Genomic DNA, 22,041 nt, shown 5'->3' on the forward strand with positions numbered 1-22,041 from the left:
CAACAAAGATAACTGTATGTGGTAGCTACGTTGACGTCGTTGAGTGGGAAAGCGGATTGCCTCCTGCCCCTGGACACTAATCCGTCTGGGCAACGCTCTGTGGGGCTCACCATGATGTATGGATTTTATCCATGCCGCCCATCTATTTTGGAAGATCATTTTAGGGTGTGAACACAAAAAATGAGGTAGATCCAAGGCTCAAGTGGACCACAGAGTGAAGATTAAAGGCTCACCATTAAAATTTCCTTGGGAGCCATAAAAGTTTTGGATCAAGCTGATATTTATGATTTTCCTTCATCCAGGTCTATATGACTTTATCAACCGGTTGGATGACAAATAAACAATACGGTGGGCCATAAGATCTTTTTGTACTTATAGCGGTAGATAAAAAACTTATTGGAGATACCCAAGTTTGGTTTATGATCAATTATAAGTAGTTTTTTTATTTAAAATTAGTTACTCCCTTCAGTTTAATAAGTAGAAATTAAGATAAGCTACGTAAGGCATAAGTAGCTTATCATAAGTAACTTAAAGATCCAAACTCCCCCTTAGTGACTTGGCTCAAAATCTCTTTGAGTCAAGTTAGACTTGTATTACTCTCAAACCTGAATGGAGTTTTTACTAAAAGACCAAAATCAGACTAGCTTTACCAGAATGAGTTATTTATTTATTTATTTATTTTCCCATTCATCGGATGGTTTAGCATAATCCCAATCAATAGAAATTTAGGTTATTGGCAAATCGATGTTGAGGGTCCTAAGGATGAATAGCTTGGATAATCATAAACATGTGCACGGGGAGAAATGGCATTTCATGGTAGCCAAAAAGCACCAATTATACCTCAAGATGCCATTCCTTTTAGGAAGAACATACTTCCACATAATATCACAGTAAGCAGTTATGAGTCCAATGGGCCTGATTTTTAGGCCATGACCCTATATGATGAGGCCCGCCAGATGAATGCCTCACGCTTCTACGCTTCTGCCACTATTTCGATCAGAATTTTTGTGAAAAAGAAGAAGAAGAAGAATGCAAATTAGATGGGTGTTTCTTCAAAAATGAAGAAGAAACACCTCTTTTACAGTTTTGCTGGACACGGCCCACTAGATGACAACTCAGACAATGAGTTGTTGTTAGGGGGCCATATGTTTTCAAATGAGGAAGGAAAAAAAAAAAAACCCATTACAAATGGTTTCTCAACCAAAGCAAGCCCAAAAGCAACCATGGTGCACAGGATCAAATGATTTTATTTTTATTTTTTTCCTAAAGTTGAAAATCCTCCACAGAAATTCAAATTATCATAGCATTTTCTTTAGAAGCATTTGAAGTGTTGAAACCCAGAAAAAAAAAAAAATCCATTTTGATAAATAGCAAGTACACACTATTACACCTTAAAGATCAAACTGCTCTGTGGAGATTTCATGACAAAAATCAAACACAAGTCCATCTCACCCTAGCAAATAGCCTAGACACCGTACCCATACAGCTTGGGCACTGCTCTAATGCTAGAATCAAAATCTTGAACATGGATACATCAAGTACACGGTGAAATTAGACGATGGTCCGCACCTGAATTGATTGGAAAGCAGAAGGGGTTTCATGTGAAGAGGTGGTCATATCTGAGACCACCAAAACGACATCCCCGGTATTCACCATCCCTCTCGCCTTTATGAGGTCAAAGGTCTTCTCGATGTTATCTTCCATGTCATTTGATAACTCAACTCCCAAGGGAATAACCCCCCACTGCAAGTTCAGACCCTTTCTAGTGCTGCTTGTGTTGGTGAATGCAAATATGGGAGGATTTGGACGGTTGCGCGACAGAAGTGACGCCATTTTTCCATGCGTTGTGTACACAAAAATGGCATCGACGCCAAGGTTGTTAGCTGCAAAATCGAATGCATAATAAGGAAAAATAAAAACCTGCTTTCCATATGAATTACATTATCATGTGTGCCACACACCTGGCAGTTCATGTGCATGTGTGTGTCAAGAGGGTATATTCATCTTAAATGGAAATTTGGTTGTAGCTTTTTGAAAATTGTCATTCTGAGAAACAAGAGACAAATAGACAGTATACCTTTGTGTAGGTTGCATTCAGGAATACCTCCAAATGGATATTAGAGTGCACATAGTTTCATTTTGAACTTAAATGTTTTTGAAGTGCCACCAAAAACAAAACCCAACTATTCTTAGGTATTGGTTTTCTGCCCCGACATAATAACATCGCTTGCCTCAACAGCAAGTTGTAATGAGTGGAATGTAACTTTGTGCAAATTGATTCCATTCCATGATTCCAGGGTTACTTCCAAATGTATCCTTTATAAAGCAACCCCAGAGAATTAAAGGGAACACAGACAAGGATAACAGGAACTCAAGTTATTGGCCACAACTCTCTTAAAAGATTATGCCGTACCTACATCACGTAACATAACTCTTTTAAAAGATTATGCCGTACCTACATCATGTAACATACTACAGAATGGGTTCCCACCCATGGCTCGGTGGGAGACAGAGGGAGACTGAGTTTCAGCACTGAGGTCATGGGTTTGAGTGCCCATGTGGTGTGGGTGGGAGGGGGGGTGTGTGTGTACTGTGTAAGCGTGTGGATGTGTGTAAAAAAAATACTACGAGATGATTAAGCTTTCTTTTTTTTCACTAATGAAGCAAGCCAATTATGCAACGCTGAGGGCATGTTTGGTTGCCACTTACTTCTAAAATAAAATGTGTGGTTGCCACTTCAAAATGAGTTCATGTCATTTTAGTGGAAATCAATTACGTATTAGAGATCATAGTTTATATAAATTGTTGATTATATTTTTAATTCGTGCCAAAAAAAAAAAAAAAAAACTCTTAAGGCAATTATGCTTAAATAAAATGTCATTAACTTATTTTTTTAAGAGGCAACCAAAAAGGCTCTAATGGAATGTTTAGTAAACTTTGATATTTACTAACCTTTCCAGGTTAATGTATCACAAGGAATGCTAGTTGCAAAAGAGTTCTCATGGGGACACATGGCAGGTGTATAGAAGATCCAGACAAAACATCCAATGGGCCCTGCCATATATGTGCTGTGGAAATCAGGCTAGTTGTACTATCCCAAGTACTCCATTTGAGGTGGAGAAGATGATAATCACCCATTTTGGGCCTTGTAATAATCGAGCTGTTAGGATCATTCAATCCACCAAAGTTCTTGTCTCGGGACCATGTGCACTATCATGTTCAAATTCCTCATGGATCACATTGAACCGAATACCTATCATGTTCAAATTCCTCATGGATCACATTGAACCGAATATATTCTAGCATTCTTCTGGGGCATGTTAACTGAAATGTTCAGCGAATAGGAATATAAAAGAATTCTTCATGATATGCATCAGAATTTCAAGTAGGCTTATAAATTGCTGATGTAAGGATGGTATAGCACTATAAATTGCTGATGTGAGGATGGTATAGCACTATAAATTGCTGGTGTAAGGATGGTATAGCACTATAAATTGCTGATGTAAGGATGGTATAGCACCAATTGCTCTTTGTTACATGGTCCGATCGGTTGAATTTCACAACGGAACCTCCTACTTGAAAAGCAAGAAAATTGGGGAGAAAAAGAAGGCATACCCATTTCAACGGCGCTGTCACAAATCTGCTCAGCTATCCGTTCAGACAATGACACTGCAAGTTGACGCTGAGAGAGAAGACTTTGCCGGTTTTCCTCACGACTCCAAAGCTCCATCCGTCCACTAGCCATGCGCAAGACAGAAAGAGCCTTCTCTGCATATGATCCAATCGCGGACTCACCCGATAGCATCAAAGCATCAGCGTACTGGCGAACAGCCTCAGAAACATCTGCAACCTTATTACAATGAAAGCAAATAGCCATTAAAAGATGGACAAAAAGAAGAGCCAAGATTTCTACATTAAAAGGTAGGGATAACAACCACAAAGTAGGGAGATTATATTGAAATTTGGTTTTAGAGGTAAATACTGACACATTCATTCTTCCCCATTTCACAAAATAAAATATCAATATCATGAGTTTGACTTCTCCTTCTTCTTCTTGGTTTTTTGTTTTTTTTTTGGCAAAATGTTAAGAGGAATTTGCATGTTTTTCTGTGAAAGGGCTAGCACCACAGATACTGAAAAGAATTAGAACCACTTCCAAAAGGGAAAAGAACAACCTGTTTAAATCCCAAAGCCATTGTGTTGCTAAGTAACCTCCTAATACAAATATGCATGACTATGTAAAAATGTCTAATGACCTAATCTAATGGTATTTGAACAATTGGAAGTTCTCCTAGCTTCTTATCATTATCAGGAATTATTATAGAATTTAAAAAAAAGGCACATTGTGGAACGGACAGGCAAAATCACTGGTAGAAATCGGCAAAAAAGGGAGTCACCACTAGCCATGAATCTCAGAATCTACGGAAAGCTAGAATCTATTCACATAAACCCAAAGGTTAAGCTTGAATGATGTTGATTGAATAACCCAAATGGTCTAGTTTTCCAAAAGATTCCGAGCAAGGGTCATGTTTACAGAGAAAGGTGTTAGGTGCCTCCTCCCTTGGACATACTACAGTCTCTACTCAACGGGATTCAAGATTCTTCGTATTAGAGTTCTAGGTGAAAGACCCCTTCACTTGAATGATAAAAAAATAAGAAAATAAATGTGAGGAAGCAAGGGAGTGAAAGAGGGGAAATGTAGAAAGTGAAAAGGTAAAAGCTCCGTCTATAAGGATCCCATAGTGTTAATGAAGGGCTTCGGTTATAGAGTACTGAGAGGGAAACAAGAACTCTCTAATCCTACTAGCAATGGTTTAGGATCCATTCCTCAAAACCTAAAGGTTGAGGCGCACATCCTCTACTGATTGCTCAGGAAAATTAAAAGGGTCTTAAATCCCTATCTCTACTCTTTTCAAGATGTCTTGGTTGAAGAGAACCGAGAAGGAAGGAAGAACTCTCTAATCCTCAATCTAGAGATGGCTTGGGAACTGTACCTCAAAACCCAAATGTCAAGGCACACATCCCTCGCCAACTGCTTAGGAAGAATAAAGGGTTTCACAAGGTTGAATCTCTAGAAAAAGTGGTTTCCTAAGTTATACTCTAGGGGCAAGGGGAGGAGGAGAGAGAAAGGGAATGTAGGGAATGTGTAGAGAGGCGTTAACCAAAGGCCCTTTGCTGAGAGAGAGAGAGAGAGAGAGAGAGAGAGAGAGAGAGCGAGAGAGAGAGAGAGAGAGAGAGGGCTCATTTATAGATGGAAGGGGTGGCTATTGGTAATTTGAGATGACTTGGAGGGCAAAAGACGCATGGCACAACTTCATTTGTTTTTGGATGCATGGTGCCACGCATTTTTTCATAGGGTCTTCAAATAGGTTTGCATGGCAACTTTGGAGTCCTTTAAAAATAAAGGTATATGGGGATCACATTTCATTTTCTCATAAAAGGGACAGAAAAAATCAAATGGAAATTAACGGCTCAAAAAGGCAAAATAAACTTAGTTAAAGGAAAACACATAGGAAAAAAGTAAAAAATTTAGAAATTTTCACTCAGATTGGGTTGTAGATATGTCTAGCCCAATCTAATGATTATGGTTCCTTGTTAAGTAGGAGATGGGAAGTAGGCCCTCCCAATCCGGTTCAATCAAGTGGTCTAAGGACTTCTAGCATTAGGCGCGCGCAGCGTTTACACATATATATGTAAATAGGATTTGAGTTCTTAGGCATTATGGTGCATTTTCGTAACATAGTTTTTTGTAATACCTCAGCACGAGTTGGGGTTGGATATTCAACCATTGACTCAAGAAGCTGAGAAGCCACAATCACTGGCTTGTTCAATTGCCTACAGATATGTGTTATTTGCTCTTGCACAGCAGGGATTTGTTCGAGTGGAATTTGCACTCCAAGATCACCGCGTGCCACCATGACGCCATCAGAAGCCTCTATAATGTCTACCAAATTCTCAAGAGACTCCAAGCTTTCAATCTTTGCCAAAACTCTGATAGACCTGTGTCATGCAAAAATTTCTTGATTCAAATGTGTCCAAAAACATTCATAAGTAGAAAAGAAAACCATCTAAATAAGGTACGAAGTACGATATGATAAACCCCAATTCTTCTCAAAATTTACACATTTGTTTGTTAATCTTAGAGACCATACCATTCAACCTATCTAGAGTCTAGAGTATGATAAAAATAAAAATAAAAAGCTGGTGTTCACAACTGCGAGTAAATCTTTGTAAATTGAAAGAGAGAATTGCTCACCCTGTAAGTAAATGCATTACCATGTGCATGGATACTTCAGAAAGAATGATTAAGTGTATAATGATGTTGTTTGAAGAACACATTTAGAAGTTAAATAATAAAACTAGCTTAAAAAATTAACACACTAATCCACTGGACAAGAATTAATAACCAACCAAAGGGCAGAAAACAGTGTGAAAAGACACAGATGAGTATTGAAGGAGAAAGAAAAAGAATACCTGAGGAAGCACAAAGAAGAGAAAGTAGACAACCTAAGGACTACAAGTGCTAGTCTTTTCTCCATGTCCAGAATGAGTTCAGTCCAAAAAGGAGGCAAGCTCGTTTAAATGAGCTAGCCATGACAGCAACGCATATCATTTAAAAAAAAAAAAAAAATAGTTGGGTGTTGTTGGTGCAGCTACAATTTTCATGGTTCATTAAAGGCTAAATCACATGTCAAACACATTCATAGTTCATTTTCATGCTCTCAATGGCATGTTATGTTTTGCATCTTCAACAGTACCTTTCATCTTGATTATCTTGAAGATGAGTAAACTGCAATGGATAAACTGTTGACAAGCCTCATAAAAGAATAAGGGGCTGATGGAACACCTAATGTTGTAGACTCCCCATATGATCGGTAGAATTGCATACCAAATAAGGACTAACTTTTCTAACTGTTGACCCATCAAAAACATAATGCTAGGCAATCAAAACTTTCAAAATGCAAAAAAGATAACTATGCTGATCAGCAGCCTTTAAATTGGATACATGTCTTGCAAGAACTGTGCGTGAAAGTAATTGGATCAAAGAAATGCATGTAAAGAGATCCATATGAAAGACATAAACTAGAGAGTCAATGACTTCACTAGATTGAGTAACAGAGATGAATGAAAATTTGTCATGTGGTTAACATAAATAATATATGTTTAATATATGAATGAAAATTTGCAATTTGGAATGAGCTCCTTACTCAGATGATCTTGTGGACAGATAGTTCTTTAGGTCCTTAATATCATTAGCATCCTTAACAAGTGACACAGCAATAAAATCAACACCCTCTGATATTCCAAAGTCGATATCAGCCCAATCCTATATATATCAAACAAGATAAGTTCAAAAACTGGCCCTGGGAAAACAAGGATATATACATCTAAATATCAAACAAACAAACAATTGGTGAAGATTCAGATGAGCAACAGTAACACAGTAGAACTGATAAAAGTTTGCGACTTCCTACAAAAGATCATTGACTTCTCAATGGATTGCCAACTGCCAGTTAGAACTAAACACTAATCCAGAATTAGACAAAATACTATCTACATATAAATAAATAAATAAATATCTAAAAACATGGGTTTGGATGTGAGTACTTGGAATAAACAAGTAAAATGATTCTTGAAAGAGAATAAGTTGCTTAAAACAAATAAGTACCAGTGTGCTCCATCCATCTTCGAGAACTCAATTCTTGCACCACAACCCTTGACGAGGAAAGTAGTCATGCAATTTCATTCCAATTCTACCACTAACATGTATGCATCAGCATACTACACAATGGTCTTTGTTTGACAATGTTTTGAACTAGATATTAACAATAGTCTTTGTTTGTCAATGTTTTGAACTAGATATTAACAATGGTCTTTGTTTGTCAATGTTTTAAACTCTGGATACGGAAAAAACTTATCTTCCCTACAATTGCGCTGACAAAGGCTACAATTCAGAACACAAATACAAAATCTAGGGCCGAAAAAAGAAAATCCAGTGGGCCATCAGCTATTTGACAAGAAATGGGTACAAATTCAGTTTCTCTATACATTAGAATAGAATATAAACCAAGAAAGATTTTCCTTTTAATGGGTACCATGACTTTGAACGAACAATTTATTCTACAATCCAATGGCCTCAGGGGAAACTTTTGAGGACCCCATGGACCTGGAACCTATTAGAACCATGCCCTTTTAGAATCAAAATCAATATCATACTAGGATCTTTTGACACATTGAGTTTCATAAAGTCATGGAGTAGTAGAAAGAAACATCAAAAAAGAAAAAGAGGAAGAGAAAGAAAGCTACATAATCTCTCAAGAAACAAAAACGAAGAATCTAAACCCATACACAAGCACACAAAACTGACCTTTGTTGATAGGGTTGGGAGCCCGAAATTCTTCCCAACAAGCTTCCCATCCCTCCAAAAGGTCAATTTTGCTCGAGGCAGAAGTAGACCAGGGTCTGTGCACCTGCAACTCAAATCATTACCGATTTTTTCAACAACTTCAAAGCTAGCCATTCCACCATCAATAACAAGTTCATCTCCCACTGCAATACCTGCCATACAATCAATTGGGTTATCTTTCCCATACCCATAAAACAACCTATCTCGTCTCAACTCACATTAGTTCCCGTACCTTCAGCAAATCCTTCGTAGTTTGCTTGAACCGTAAATGGACGACGGCCCTCAAACTTTTGAGTTGTAAATAACCACATAGACCCATCCTAGGTTGTCGCAAGATAAAGATGATACCGATTAAAATTCAAGCATTTCATATAAAATCAATAGAAAGGGCATATAAAATATAATTGGGCAAGAAAAGAATCTCCTCTCTCTACAATTAGTTCTTCATACTTTGCTTTCATTATAACTGTTAAAGTGGTAAATAAACACACCTACCAATACAGGGCTGTCCATGGGCGAAGATAAGCTCTACGGTTTGAGTTTGCTACCATTAATTAAATGGTAGCAACTATGGTTTTAGGACTTGGCAACTCAGACCGACTCATCCGATCCCGAGTCAAGTTGTGACTCATCTGAGTTGCACCGAGTCACCCCCTGCCCCCCATTTTCAATTCTGACTCATGGTGTCAAACCAGATCGGCTCTGACTGATTCAAAATTGACTCTGCAAAGTCACATGGGACCCGTCCAAGACTTGGAACCTTCGTGGCAACCCATCACTGATACTTGCGGCATGCACAGACACCAATCCAGACCATCCAAATTGGGTCCCTTTCTTATGGATTAAGGCCAAATATCACACTGACTGGATGACCCCGACTGTCCAATTGGTGCCATCAAATGAAGGGTTAAAAACAAAATAGCAAAAAGCCCAAATTCACCAGCTGAAATCAGATGGCTGAGATTGGCGACTATTTCGATTTTAAGCATATGTTACAACCACAATGGGGCGCACTACTTGGACAGTCTGAATTGGTGTGGATGTACACAGTGTGCTGCGAGATGGGTTGCTACTGTTCTACAAATTGTAGCTAATTGATATGTTATCACACACCAACCATCAAATTTCAAACATTTTCTGTAGAATCTAACAGTAGAGGTCTAATGTATCTGGTAATAGTGGCAAGTCAAGTAACGAAAGAAAACTATCTATAATCCAGACAATTCTTAGAACAGTTCTTATTTTTTACCTCAGATTTAACAGACGAAGCATCCCCCAAATCGACCATATGCATCTGACTCCCTTCCGTATCAATCATCAGCGAAATGCAAAACCCATTTTCCTCATTCAACCTCTTGATGTTCCGGATCACATCCTTATGCCACTCTCTCGTGTTATGACACATGTTGAGCCTCGCAACGTTCATCCCTCCCGTTGCCAGCGCTTCCAACTCCTCCAAAGAACTGCAGGCAGGGCCCACCGTACAGACGAGCTTAGTCTTCCTCAGCCCCAGAAACCCCTTCTTCTTCAACTCTGCTTCCGAGACCACGTCGAATTCAAAAGGTGGCAGAATCCCCACAGCCTTCAGATCAGTCGGGACAGCAGAGGACTGAGCTCTGATCCTGACATTACATTTTTTGAAATTGGAGAATTTGTTAGAAGGAAGCGAAATTGCAGGGGAAATATGGTTCTTTGATGGAAAGATCTGGCTTCTTGCGACGATCTGAGAAGATGGAAGTGAGTCGATGGTGATGGAGGCCATTGATGATAAGCTTGAAGACTCTAGATCTGCGAGAGAGAGGTTTTAAGAAGAGGATATTTAGGGTTTTTTGAAGATCCTGACGTGTTCAAGGTTGGAATGTCCGTCGCCTTTTTACGTTTTTTTTCTTTTAAGAATCGGTGACGGTGTTTACAAGGAGAGGGTAACCCTAATTTCATCCCTCAACGACTCTCGCGGCATTTTAAATGTTTCAAACACGCTGTAGTTGGGAGCAGTTCCTTTTTTAACGGTCAACAGCTCATCGGTCGGGATACGATGCTCGGGCGGAGAGTGAGAGGAATTTCACAAAAAAGAATACATTCCGGTACCTCTTTGAAAGAAGTTTTCAAAAAACTACCCAATAATCAATATAATTAGTCCCAAAAATATCTTCATCCTCATTCAGGTGGACCGCACGAATGAAACATTGTATAAGGCAACGATCACCTTCTAAATTGTTTCCTTTAATGTGGCCCACTAGATTAATAGATGGCCCTTAATTTGTAGTCCTAGGGCATAAATTTTGCTACGGCATCTAATGGTTGGAGTGGATTTCATATCATATCATATATATATTTGGTGGGCCCTGTAAAAATCAACGGTGGCCTATCTCTGTTCCAACTATTTTCTTTAATGGGCCCACCTTGATCATGGGTCATCAGGATTTTTTGGCTTTGGATCTAAATTGGAATTACACATGTAATGTTCAGAGTGGATAGCATACACATCATAGTGGTCCCACCAAAAATAAAGTCATGGCATTAATTGCCAACTGTACGAAGAGATTACTTAGAAAAAAAAAATGTCACTTTGATTTTGACAGGCCACTGGTATATTTATGTAAAATCCACTCTGACCATTGTATATTTAGTTTTATATTGGGCCCAACCACAAAAATAAATCATGATAACTCTAGGGCCCACATTAAAGGACGGGAGATGAACGTGCACCTTTAATTTCTACGAGGCTCACTATGATGATTATATGATTTCATTCTAGTCATTTGATTCCACACAAAAATTTCAGTTTTATGAAGTAAAAATCATATTCAATTATAAGCCACTTGAACCACACTAATAGAAAACAATTTGAAAGATGAGAGTTACCTTGAACACTATTTCTGATCACGTGATTCATTTGAATCACATATGTAGCTGATTTTTAGCCCATTTCCCAACATGGGTGGCACAACTAGTGATTGCAGTGGATTTTATAGTAATGGATATAGTTGTACACATGATAGCTCAATCTAGCTCGATTTAACTTAGCTTGTGTCATGCCCCAAACTTGGAAATCGAGCTCACAAAATTCCTGACTGCCGAATCCGGTGCCGACAGCCTCCGTAGTACCCCATTCTCGGCTCTCGGCTCCCAACTCACATGCATCAGGTTTCAATCCTTGGATCCTATAAGGAGAATTTTCAAGATGAATTTTTTTTTTTTTTTTTTAAGGAGCATAGTCACAAATGTACCCAAGTCATCAAAACATCACCACCACATATCCACTAATATAATATTTGAGTACAGTGCTAAAAGGGAAATACATCATATAACAAAATTCCAAAAGATCGGGCACATGCTCTTGCCTCAATACTGCTGCGGTCTAGCATAACCTGCACGTAACGAATATGCATAAGCTTACTACGAAGCTTAGAGAGTACGCGCGCGTGTGTGCAATGCATGTGTCAAGCATACAAATGCCAGAGTAAGCGAAAATGATGGAAGGCTAAACTGGTAAGTCCATAAATAATGTTAGTCATACCAAGGCTATGCAATACAAGGCCTATATGGCCAAATGTCATATGTTATAAATGCAATACAAGCATGTCAATCCTCAACTAGTCTACGTATCAGTACGGTTCGTTACTGAAAACATCACAGGTGTCTAGTACACTCCAACACTAGCTACATCACGCGCATGATCAAGTGAATGGAAGAGACCTCACTATCCGCCTGGCCAGTGGTGCGCTAATGCCCACCCGACTCGTTGATAGCGGACTCATTTACGAGCTGGTCAAACTCAACTTAGTTTACAGCCCCCTACCCTCAGGTGGATAAGGTCACACCCCTTTTAAACCAACCACTACACAGTGGGAGACGTGGCCTACTAGTGTTAGGCACTCGGGCGCTCATATTATCCACTCCGTCTCAACGTTGAAATATCCTACTGGTACCACAAAGGTTTAGAGACTTTCACCCAAGGACATTCATAGCGCTCTAATGCTAGAATTGATATTTTCGGTATTCAATCTAGTCATTCATGATATGCCTGTGGAGGCTATAACCCTGATGTCGTTAGGGCGTAAAGTAATCATAGCATACAAGACGAGAAATGAATGAGTCATACCATCCAAGTCATGTATCACACCTGCATGTACCGCACGATCATGTGGGACAACCCTATCTCATATGGGGTCCCCTACGTATCTCAGCAAAATGGTGTATGATATGATCAATTACCACCCACAACATGCATACAAATGATGCGTATGGGCATATGTTCGAGCATGATGTCATTATACTAAGCATGTTCTTAGTGTGTCCTATCAAGCCAAGTGCACTAGCATGTTATCAAACATATCAGACAATAATCGGCCTTAATCGGCACATCATATATAGAGTGTGAGAACTGAACAACATGCCCTACTAGAAATATAGAAGTATATATGGTATGACCCACATTAGACTAACATTAGCTTCTCATGTTGCCTACAAGGTATGAATAGAATATATATAACAAGGCAGGGTCTACTGTGTGAGACCTGTATCATAGCACATACCGTTCCGTAGGCTTCCGCGGTTCCCTCGGTCGAATTCGGGCAACCTTCGACCTTTATCCGACATTTGTGCACGATCCTGAATCGTGTCCCATATTCCAGAGTCGGCTCGACCCGAGACTTGTACCCTTGGGCCGCGCCGTCGCCGCGATGTGATACCCAAGTAAAGAGATGTGGGCCCGCGATCAGTTCGAGAAAACGCCGCACGTTTGTAATCCCAAGAGAATCTCTACCAAATGTCAAATCAATCCCATCAATCAATAAAAGTACATAACCCATCAAGTCAAGTATCCTATCTCATCCCAAGTACACAACACAATCCCCAAAGTCAACCTTTCCATCCCATCTCTTACATACCCCATCACTCTCTCTCTTTTAATCTCTCTCTCATTTTCAAAATCCCTCTCCTAAGCAACCATGGGAGAGGTAGACGTCCATAGGAGAGAGGTCATATATGGCCCACCTCCCTACCACCATATCCAACCATCCAATCTCCATCATCCACCGTCAAAGCCGAAGCCAAGAAGTTGGGCGTTCCATTGGACCAAGAAGGCGGCCAATAGGTGGGTGATATTAGGTTTTTTTTAAACCATTGATTTGTATGTGAGGTCTCACTTGTGGTGGGACCCATTTTGATGTGTGTTTTGTATATAATGGGGGCCCATAGTGGTGGGGCCCCTCCCATAGCCGAACACACACACACACTCTCTCTCTCTCTCTGTATGATAGATTGTGGCCCACCTTGATGTTTGATCTTATCCATGCCGTCCATCCAACCCACAGCAGCAAGGTAATTGCTGTATTGACACCACCCAAGTCGTGAACCCCACCATGAGATATGTGTTTTATTTAACCATTCATCCATTTGCGTGGAACCTACCCCACACGTGTGATACATGTGAGGGTGGGGCCACTAGATGTACGTGGCTTATTCTCGGCCGTCCGTCCAGTAGGGCCGGGACAGTAGGCCACATGATGTATGTGTTGTGTCCAGTCATCCATCTGGACGCTGGACGTTTCTGTCCTACTCAGGTGTATTGTATTATATAATATAAAATGTATATATTATGTTTTATATATATATATATATATATATATATATATATATATATATATATATATAATATAAATACATACATATGTGTATTGTATGTGTGGGCCACACCACGTGAACCACCATGGTATATATATGTTATATACTCACCGTCCAAATTTGGACGGTGGGATTTTTCATGATGAATGTGTTTTATACCTGCCATTCAAGGCGGTGGGGCCCTGGCACTCACGTGTGGCATCCACACCATCCATCTGAGGACGTGGGATTCACCGTGATCTAAGTATTTTATCCATGCTTCTGGACCCACCACAATGCATGTGTTGTACCCATAACGCCCATTTGTTTATGGATGTGAGACCCACCGTGATGTATGCCACCATCCACAGTGCACGGTGTGTGCGACCCACTGTGATACGTGTCTCGCTGGACGGTGGTACCAACCTGATGCAATGCTGCATCCAGCACGTGGACCCCACCGACATGTATGTATTACATCTACACCGTCCATCTATCTTTCTAGATCGTTTTATGGCCAGCCGCTATGGGGCCCACATGCCACGTACATGATATCCAGATCGTCCGTCCTACCTGGACGTCGGATGGGAAACAAAAAAAAAAAACAGCTTTATTTAGCAGGTGGCCACACGCGTGGACTCACCTGACGAATGGGTTTCGTCCAGTCGTCCAGGTAGGACGGTGGACCCACCGTGATATTTTCATCCACACCGTCTGGACCCGTTTGGACGGTGCAGGGCGCTCCACCATGATGTACGTACCTTGTGCTCGGCCGTCCATCTGCTGGACAGCCAGCAGCTTCAGCTATTGCAGATGATGCCAACAAGCTCTGTTGGGTTTGATCATGGGGCGTGTGTTATATCCAAAACGTCCATTCGTTTTGCCAAATCACGGGCCCACCCTGAATTATATGTGAATTTTATACACTGTCCATGGTGTATGGGTTTTATTCTGACCATCCATCTGTGTGGACCACGCATGAGGTATGTGCTATATCCACACCGTCCAGACAGTGTTGGACGGTGCTGGAATTGTTTGGACAATGCTGTGGGGCCCTGCCTTTATGTATGTATTTTGACCCATATCGTCCATGTGTTTGGTCGGTGTTGAGCAATGTTTGGGTAGTGCTATGAGCCTCACAATGTTGTATGTATTTAGTCTACGCCGTCCAGCAGCTTAGGACGGCATTGGACAATGTTTGCACGGTGCTGATCTTCACGGGCAATGTTTGGGCCTGATGTGATAAATTTAAGGCTCATTTGCTTAGTATATGGGGCCCACTTGCTATGTATATTAGGCCCATGTAATGGGGCCCACCCAATGTGTATTAGGACTATATTGTGCGGTCCATTGTGGTATGTATTAGGCCCATGTCGCGTGGCCCATTCGATGCATATGAGGCACATGTGCAAGGCCCACCTGTGATGTATTTGAGGCCCAGGTGCATGTTCCACCTGTTATATATTCAAGGCCTGTTGAGATATGTGATTTTATCATGATGTATGTAATGATGTTTATGTGAGTCACTCCTTAGGAGCAATGTTGGTTAAATGTCCACATTGATGGCCAATGATGGTTGAAGGTTCTCACTGTGACCTTCCCTTAGGCCCTTTGTTAGGCTGATTCTGATTGTCGTAGCCGATTACCAATTTCGATTGACGTGACCGATTTGCCAACTCTGATTATCGATCGATCCCATTTGTCATGACCGATTTGTTGATTCTGATTATCGATCGATCCGATTGTCGTGACCGATTTGCCGATTCTGATTATTGATCGATCCCGATTGTCGTGACCGATTTGTCGATTCTGATTATCAATCGATCCGATTGTCGTGACCGATCTGCCGATTCTGATTATCGATCGATCTGATTGTCGTGATCGATTTGTCAATTCTGATTATCGATTAATCCAATTGTCGTGACCGATTTGCCGATTCTGATTATCGATCGATCCCGATTGTCGTGACCGACTTGCTGATTCTCATTATCGACCGATCCCAAATGTCGTGACCAATTTGTTGATTCTGATTATCGATCGATCCGATTGTTGTGACCGATTTACCAATTCTAATTATCGATCGATCTGATTGTCGTGATCGATTTGCCGATTCTAATTATCGATCGATCTGATTGTCGTGGCCAATTTGTCGATTCTGATTATTGATCGATCCCGATTGTCATAACCAATTTGTCAATTTTGATTATCGATCGATCCGATTGTCGTGATCGATTTGCCGATTCTGATCATCGATCGATCTGATTGTTGTGACTGATTTGCCAATTTTGATTATCGATCGATCCGATTGTCGTGACCGATTTGCCGATTCTGATTATCGATCGATCCGATTGTTGTGACCGATTTGTCGATTTTGATTATCGATTGATCCCGATTGTCGTGATCGATTTGCTGATTCTGATTATCGATCGATACGATTGTCGTGACTGATTTGTCCATTCTGATTATCGATTGATCCGATTGTCGTGACCGATTTGCCGATTATGATTATCGATCGATCCCGATTGTCGTGGCCGATTGCCGATTCCGATTGACATGACCGAGTTGCCAACTCTGATTATCGATCGATCCCAATTGTCGTGACTGATTTGCCGATTTTGATTATCGATCAATCCGATTGTCATGACCGAATTGTCGATTCTGATTATCATTCGATTCCGATTATCATAGCCGATTGCCGATTCAAATTGACGTGACCGATTTGTCGACTCTGATTATCGATCGATCTCGATTGTCGTGACCAATTTGCCGATTCTGATTCTCGATCGATCCCGATTGTCGCGGCCGATTATCGATCCCGATTATCGTGACCGATTTGCCGACTCTGATTATCGATCAATCCCGATTGTCGTGACCGATTTGTCGATTCTGATTATCGATGGATCCCGATTGTCAAGTCTGAGTGTCGATTTCGATTGTCGAGGCCGATTGTCGAGACCTATATGGTGTATATGCGACTCGTAGTTGAGGCCCATTGTGATGTATGTTAGGTCCATGTGAAAGGCCCATCGTGATGTGTATTAAGCTCTTAAGTGAGACCCATGGTGTTGTATATTCGGCCCTTCTATGAGGTCATGAGTCTACTATATGTTAGGATCTATGAGGGCCATTCCTCGGGGGCAATGTTGGTTAAATGTCCACATTGCCAAGGTCGATTGTCGATGCCAGTTATTGATACCGATTATGAGTATGTGACAGCATAGCATCATGAGACAAGCCCATACGCATCATCTGCATGTTTGTTATGAGATGTGGTTGATCATTGCATATGTCATTGAGCATGTTGTTCTGAGACTCCCTGATAGGCGGAGGTTATCTCACATGAGCGCACGGTATGCGCAGAATTGATGCATGACTGGATTGTATAACTCATGCATCTTGTATTATGATTACTATAAGTCATAGCGACATCAGGGCCGTAGCCTCCATAGGCATATCGTGGATGGCCAGACGGAGCATCGAAAATTTGTTCTATCATTGGGCTGCCATAGATGGCCCTGGGTGAAAATCCATAAACCCTTTTGGTACCAGAGGACTCCCCAATGTCGATATCGAGTGGATACATGAGCGTCCGAGTGCCAAATACCAGGAGGCCACGTCTCCCATTGTGTCGTAGTCGGTGCTAAATTTAAAGATTTAATAGAACCATAGTTTAAGAATTTAATAGAACCATAATTTCAACATTCACACACCAACTAATTTAAGGATTTGGATTCAAAATGCTAAATATAACCAAAGACCTAAGGGGTTTCGATTCCAAGGATTCCTAAGTCCAAGGTATCCCAAAAAGTAGGGATTCCCAAGCCCAATGGATCCCAAAACCAATAAATCTCAAGTCTAAGAGGTTTCTATCCCCACATTACCTTATAGTACGACCCACCTGAGATTTGGATCAACCTGAGTTTTGGGCCCATGGCCTAACATGATATGATAAGACAGATGAACGAAGTGGATATGATACATACATCATGAAGAGTCCCACGTGTGGGGGCAGTAACCTAAGGTGACTTCCACCCTCATTTTTCTTTGTTTCTCTTTTTTTGATGCACCATCAGTGCGAAGCCCACGTGGATTTTCTACTCCGTTCACCACGTAGTTCATCTCGAGCGAGTCTAATGGACTCTAATTTGGGTTGATTTGGACGAACAGATACTCCATAGTGGGCCTTGGAAGATTTCAACAGCAATGGTTCATGTCTCTCATTACAGCCCACTTGAGACTTGAATATGTCTCGTCTTTTGGCCCAAGGCCTGAAATGATCTTGCAAAGACGGTGGATGGTGTGGATTTAATATAAACATAAGAACAGGATCCCACTTGTGAGACCCAAAATTGGCCAGGTTAACTCCCACGTTGCATGACATTCATGTATTTTTTATGTTATTATTATATTTGTTGTATGTTTTGCATACATTATTAATGTAGGCCCCAAGTGGATGATATAATTCGTTCACCGTCTTAACCACCTCGAATGAGGTCAAATAGACTCTGACTAGGACTGGTTTGGATGATCAGGGATTCCAAAGTGGGCCCTAGAAGGTTTCGCCAGATGGGCATTGTTCCCTTTAGTATGGCCCACTCGAGACTCAGATTTCCCTCAAATTTTAGCACATGGCCTAAAATTATATGGAGAAGATGGTGAACAATGTGGATTAAACAAATTCATCATGTTAGGGTCCACGTGTGGTGGCAGCCAAAATGGTCTTTCGCCCTTTTTTGTTGTTTTTCTTTCTTCCTTATATATATATATATATATATATTGTTTTCTACTATGTGGGGTCCACTAGTGGATAATCCATTTCGTCCATTATATCGGCCAACTCTCTATGTATCAAAGGAGTCCAATGATGGGTAGGTCCACCACCTACACACATAATAGTTGGCCTTAAAAAGTTCCAACAGTGGAACTTTGTTTCCCTCGGTACGATCCACTAAGAACTTAGATTTATCTCATTTTTAGTCGCATAACCTAAAACGACATGGGGAAGGTGTTGGACGGTGTGGATTAAACAAATACATCAAGGTGGGGTCCATGGTTGGGACGTCCGCATGGTTGAGGGGTGCTCCCACTCCCACCATTGGTTGTGGTGTGGTCCACCTGATGGTTGAATCGGTTAGATTTTTGGGCTCCACGACTAAAATGAGCCAGCATATGGATGGATGGTGTAGATCTAAGAAATACATCAATATGGGTCCCACGAGTGAACACTCACTCCAAACCTCCCATGAAAAAAGTAAGAAATGAAGTGGGTAACCCAACCCCTTAGCATTTGTGGTATGGCCCACCTGGGATTCGGAATATGTTCATTTTTTAGCTCAACGCCTAAAATGAGAAGGGAAATCGGATGTATGGTGTGGATGATATATATACATCATGATGGGGCCCACTAGAGAAGCCCACATGATGGCTTTATAAGGTAAATAATGACAAATACCTCTAGACATTATTGTGTCCGGGGACACGGTGCCACTACCCCTCTCCCTTTTTTGTGTTTTAAGGGTGAGGTAGGGCCCACCTGGGAAATTCACTACATCCATTTGAATGTCCAACTCATGGTGGGGTCAAGAAGCTTTGGATCACATCCATTTTTGGTGTATTTTTACCATCCAAGTGTGCTTACACAATCAATTGGTTTAAATAGAAAATAAATATCACAATTGGCCACACAAGGTGGTCCACGCTATGATAGCATGCGGGACATGGTCTCCAAAAGCGTGGCCCACTTGTGGGTCCCATAAAACCATGAGAATAAGAAAAAAAAGGGAGAGGAATGGAAATAGATCCGGCCATTGGGGTGGTCCCCCGCCACTATGGGGTCTATCACATACTTAATACATGATCAAGGTGGGTCTCACCCTTATGGGCCCACCAAAATAGAGAAATCATAAAGAATGGGAGGGTTTTAACCCTCCCATGCACTTACTTAGAAGGATGGACGGTTAGATCATCTCAGATTGGCGATCGGATGGCCCACCAAGCTCCTCTTCACCCCTAATTTTTTTAAATCTTACTTTTTTCTATTATCTTACTCTTACTCTCTTGATCTTTCCTAATACTCTCACAAGCTTTCTTTCTTTTATCTTAATATCTCCCTAATCTTTCTTTCTTCTCTCTTTCTCTCTTAATTTCTCCCTAATCTTTCTAATATTTCTCTCTCTCTCTCTAAATCCCTTTCTACTCTTGCTAGGAAATGGTAAAAATGAGAGGGAGTTAGGGAGTTATTATGGTAGAGATTTTAGGATAGAGAGGGAATAAGGGAAAGATAGAAGGGTACAATGGGGAGAAAAAGAATAAGAGAATGATGGCTAGTATAGGTAAGGGTATGAGTTGCATAAGAATGGCATAGGTTTGTTTGACTAATGAGGAGAGAGTGACATAAGTAATGGATGACTTGATTGATGGATGGGTTGATGGATTGATAGATTGATTAATTTAACAATATGAGGATTTGTGCCCGCGTGCATCGTGCGGCCTATCTTGGATCGTGCTAGAATTGTAACTTCAAATCTAAGGGTCAAAATGGGGCGTGCCGCGTTGCGTTAGAATCGTAACGCCCGTACGGTCACTAGGGTATAAGTCTTAGAGTATCGCAGTATAAAAGTAGGGTAACGATCAAAACTCGCTGATCTGGTCCACTAGGAACATGTTGTTGTTTAAGTAGAAGTGTACGGAATGTCTCATGAGGTTACGAGTCTTATAGCTTAAACATCGACTCGATGCGAGCCAAGCTTCTCATGACGTAACTTGTTTGAAAACAAGCCAAGGTCGAGCAGAATGAGGCTCAACTTGAAGCTCAAAGCTCGAGTCCAAGCTCAGCTCGCTTGAACTCAGCTCACTCGAGATCGGATTAACTTGAGTATAATTTCAAATAATATATATTAAGACCCTTAGAGCAACCCGTGCATCCATTTTTTCGTTACAAGCCCTAACCGCCCAGTCACGCCTGCCCTCTCTCTCTCTCTCTCTCTCTCTCTGTGCCGTACCCACCCGGCACGACTAAGAGTGGAGGGTTTGCTTGCCTCAGTCACACCCACCCGACACACACACACCACACATACTCTCTCTCTCCCTCTCTCTCTCTATCCCCCCCCCCCCCAGTCGCACCTACCCAACACGACCAAGAGTAGAGACTTTGATTAACTCAATCACACTTGCCCGACTCTCTCTCTCTCTCTCCATTTCTGAGATTGACTCGACCAAGTTGCTCAACTCAACCTACCCAACTCGAAACTCATTCGTTTAGCCGTTCAAAGTTTATCATCTTTCTTTCTCTCAACTCAACAACAAGGTATACCTCTTTTTTTTTCTTTTTAATTTATATAATTGTTTAAAAATAAGAAAACCCCAAATCTAAAATCGAAATTTAGAATTTTGATTTGTAAATTAAAAAGTTTGGGGTTGAGGCTGGGATTGTGTTGTGCTTCCTTCGACTAGTATGTCACGGGTTGTATCTAAGCTAACTAGGTCATAGTGTTGTTAGGTCACCTTTTAGGAAACATAGACCCTAATCTAATTGGTTCGAGTATGCATAGGGAATCAAACTTTTTAGCTGGTTTGGGCAAAACACGGTACTCTACATGCAATGTGAATCACATACTGACAATTGTGGTAGGAACGTCGTTATTGGACCGGATTGATGTTAAAACGATTTTTTTAACGGAAACTTAAAAGAGAAAATATATGTGGAGCAACCTGAGGATTATAGAGAAAATATATGTGGAGCGACCTAAGGATTATACAATATCAGGTAAAGAAAATAAAGTGTGTAGATTAATTAAGTCTTTATATGGTCTAAAATAAACTCTTAAACAATGATACAAAAATTTTGATAGTATTTTAAAATTTAATTATTATTGTATAAATGATGGAGATAGATGTGTATATAGTAATTTTTTTTTAGAAATGACAGTGTTATTCTCTGTTTTTATATATGTTGATGACATGTTTTTTTTGAGAACTATAATATTAGTTATGCGACTAATAAATTCTTGTCATCTAAGTTTGATATG

The 22,041-nt window shown here is 40.7% G+C and overlaps 1 protein-coding gene across 1 annotated transcript; it reads right to left on the bottom strand.

Moving 5' to 3' along the window:
- Positions 1-1,395: 1,395 nt before the first annotated feature.
- On the bottom strand, positions 1,396-10,346 carry LOC131229300 (pyruvate kinase isozyme A, chloroplastic-like). The gene is made up of 7 exons (XM_058225210.1): positions 9,657-10,346; positions 8,640-8,727; positions 8,369-8,559; positions 7,209-7,327; positions 5,757-6,000; positions 3,616-3,850; positions 1,396-1,883 (listed from the first exon to the last, which is right to left on the bottom strand). The coding sequence occupies exons 1-7, from the start codon at positions 10,167-10,169 to the stop codon at positions 1,552-1,554; spliced, it is 1,722 nt and encodes a 573-aa protein (XP_058081193.1). The 5' UTR covers positions 10,170-10,346; the 3' UTR covers positions 1,396-1,551.
- Between the last annotated feature and the right edge of the window lie 11,695 nt (positions 10,347-22,041).

This window comes from Magnolia sinica, chromosome 16 (assembly GCF_029962835.1).
Source record: "Magnolia sinica isolate HGM2019 chromosome 16, MsV1, whole genome shotgun sequence".
Taxonomy (NCBI): domain Eukaryota; kingdom Viridiplantae; phylum Streptophyta; class Magnoliopsida; order Magnoliales; family Magnoliaceae; genus Magnolia; species Magnolia sinica.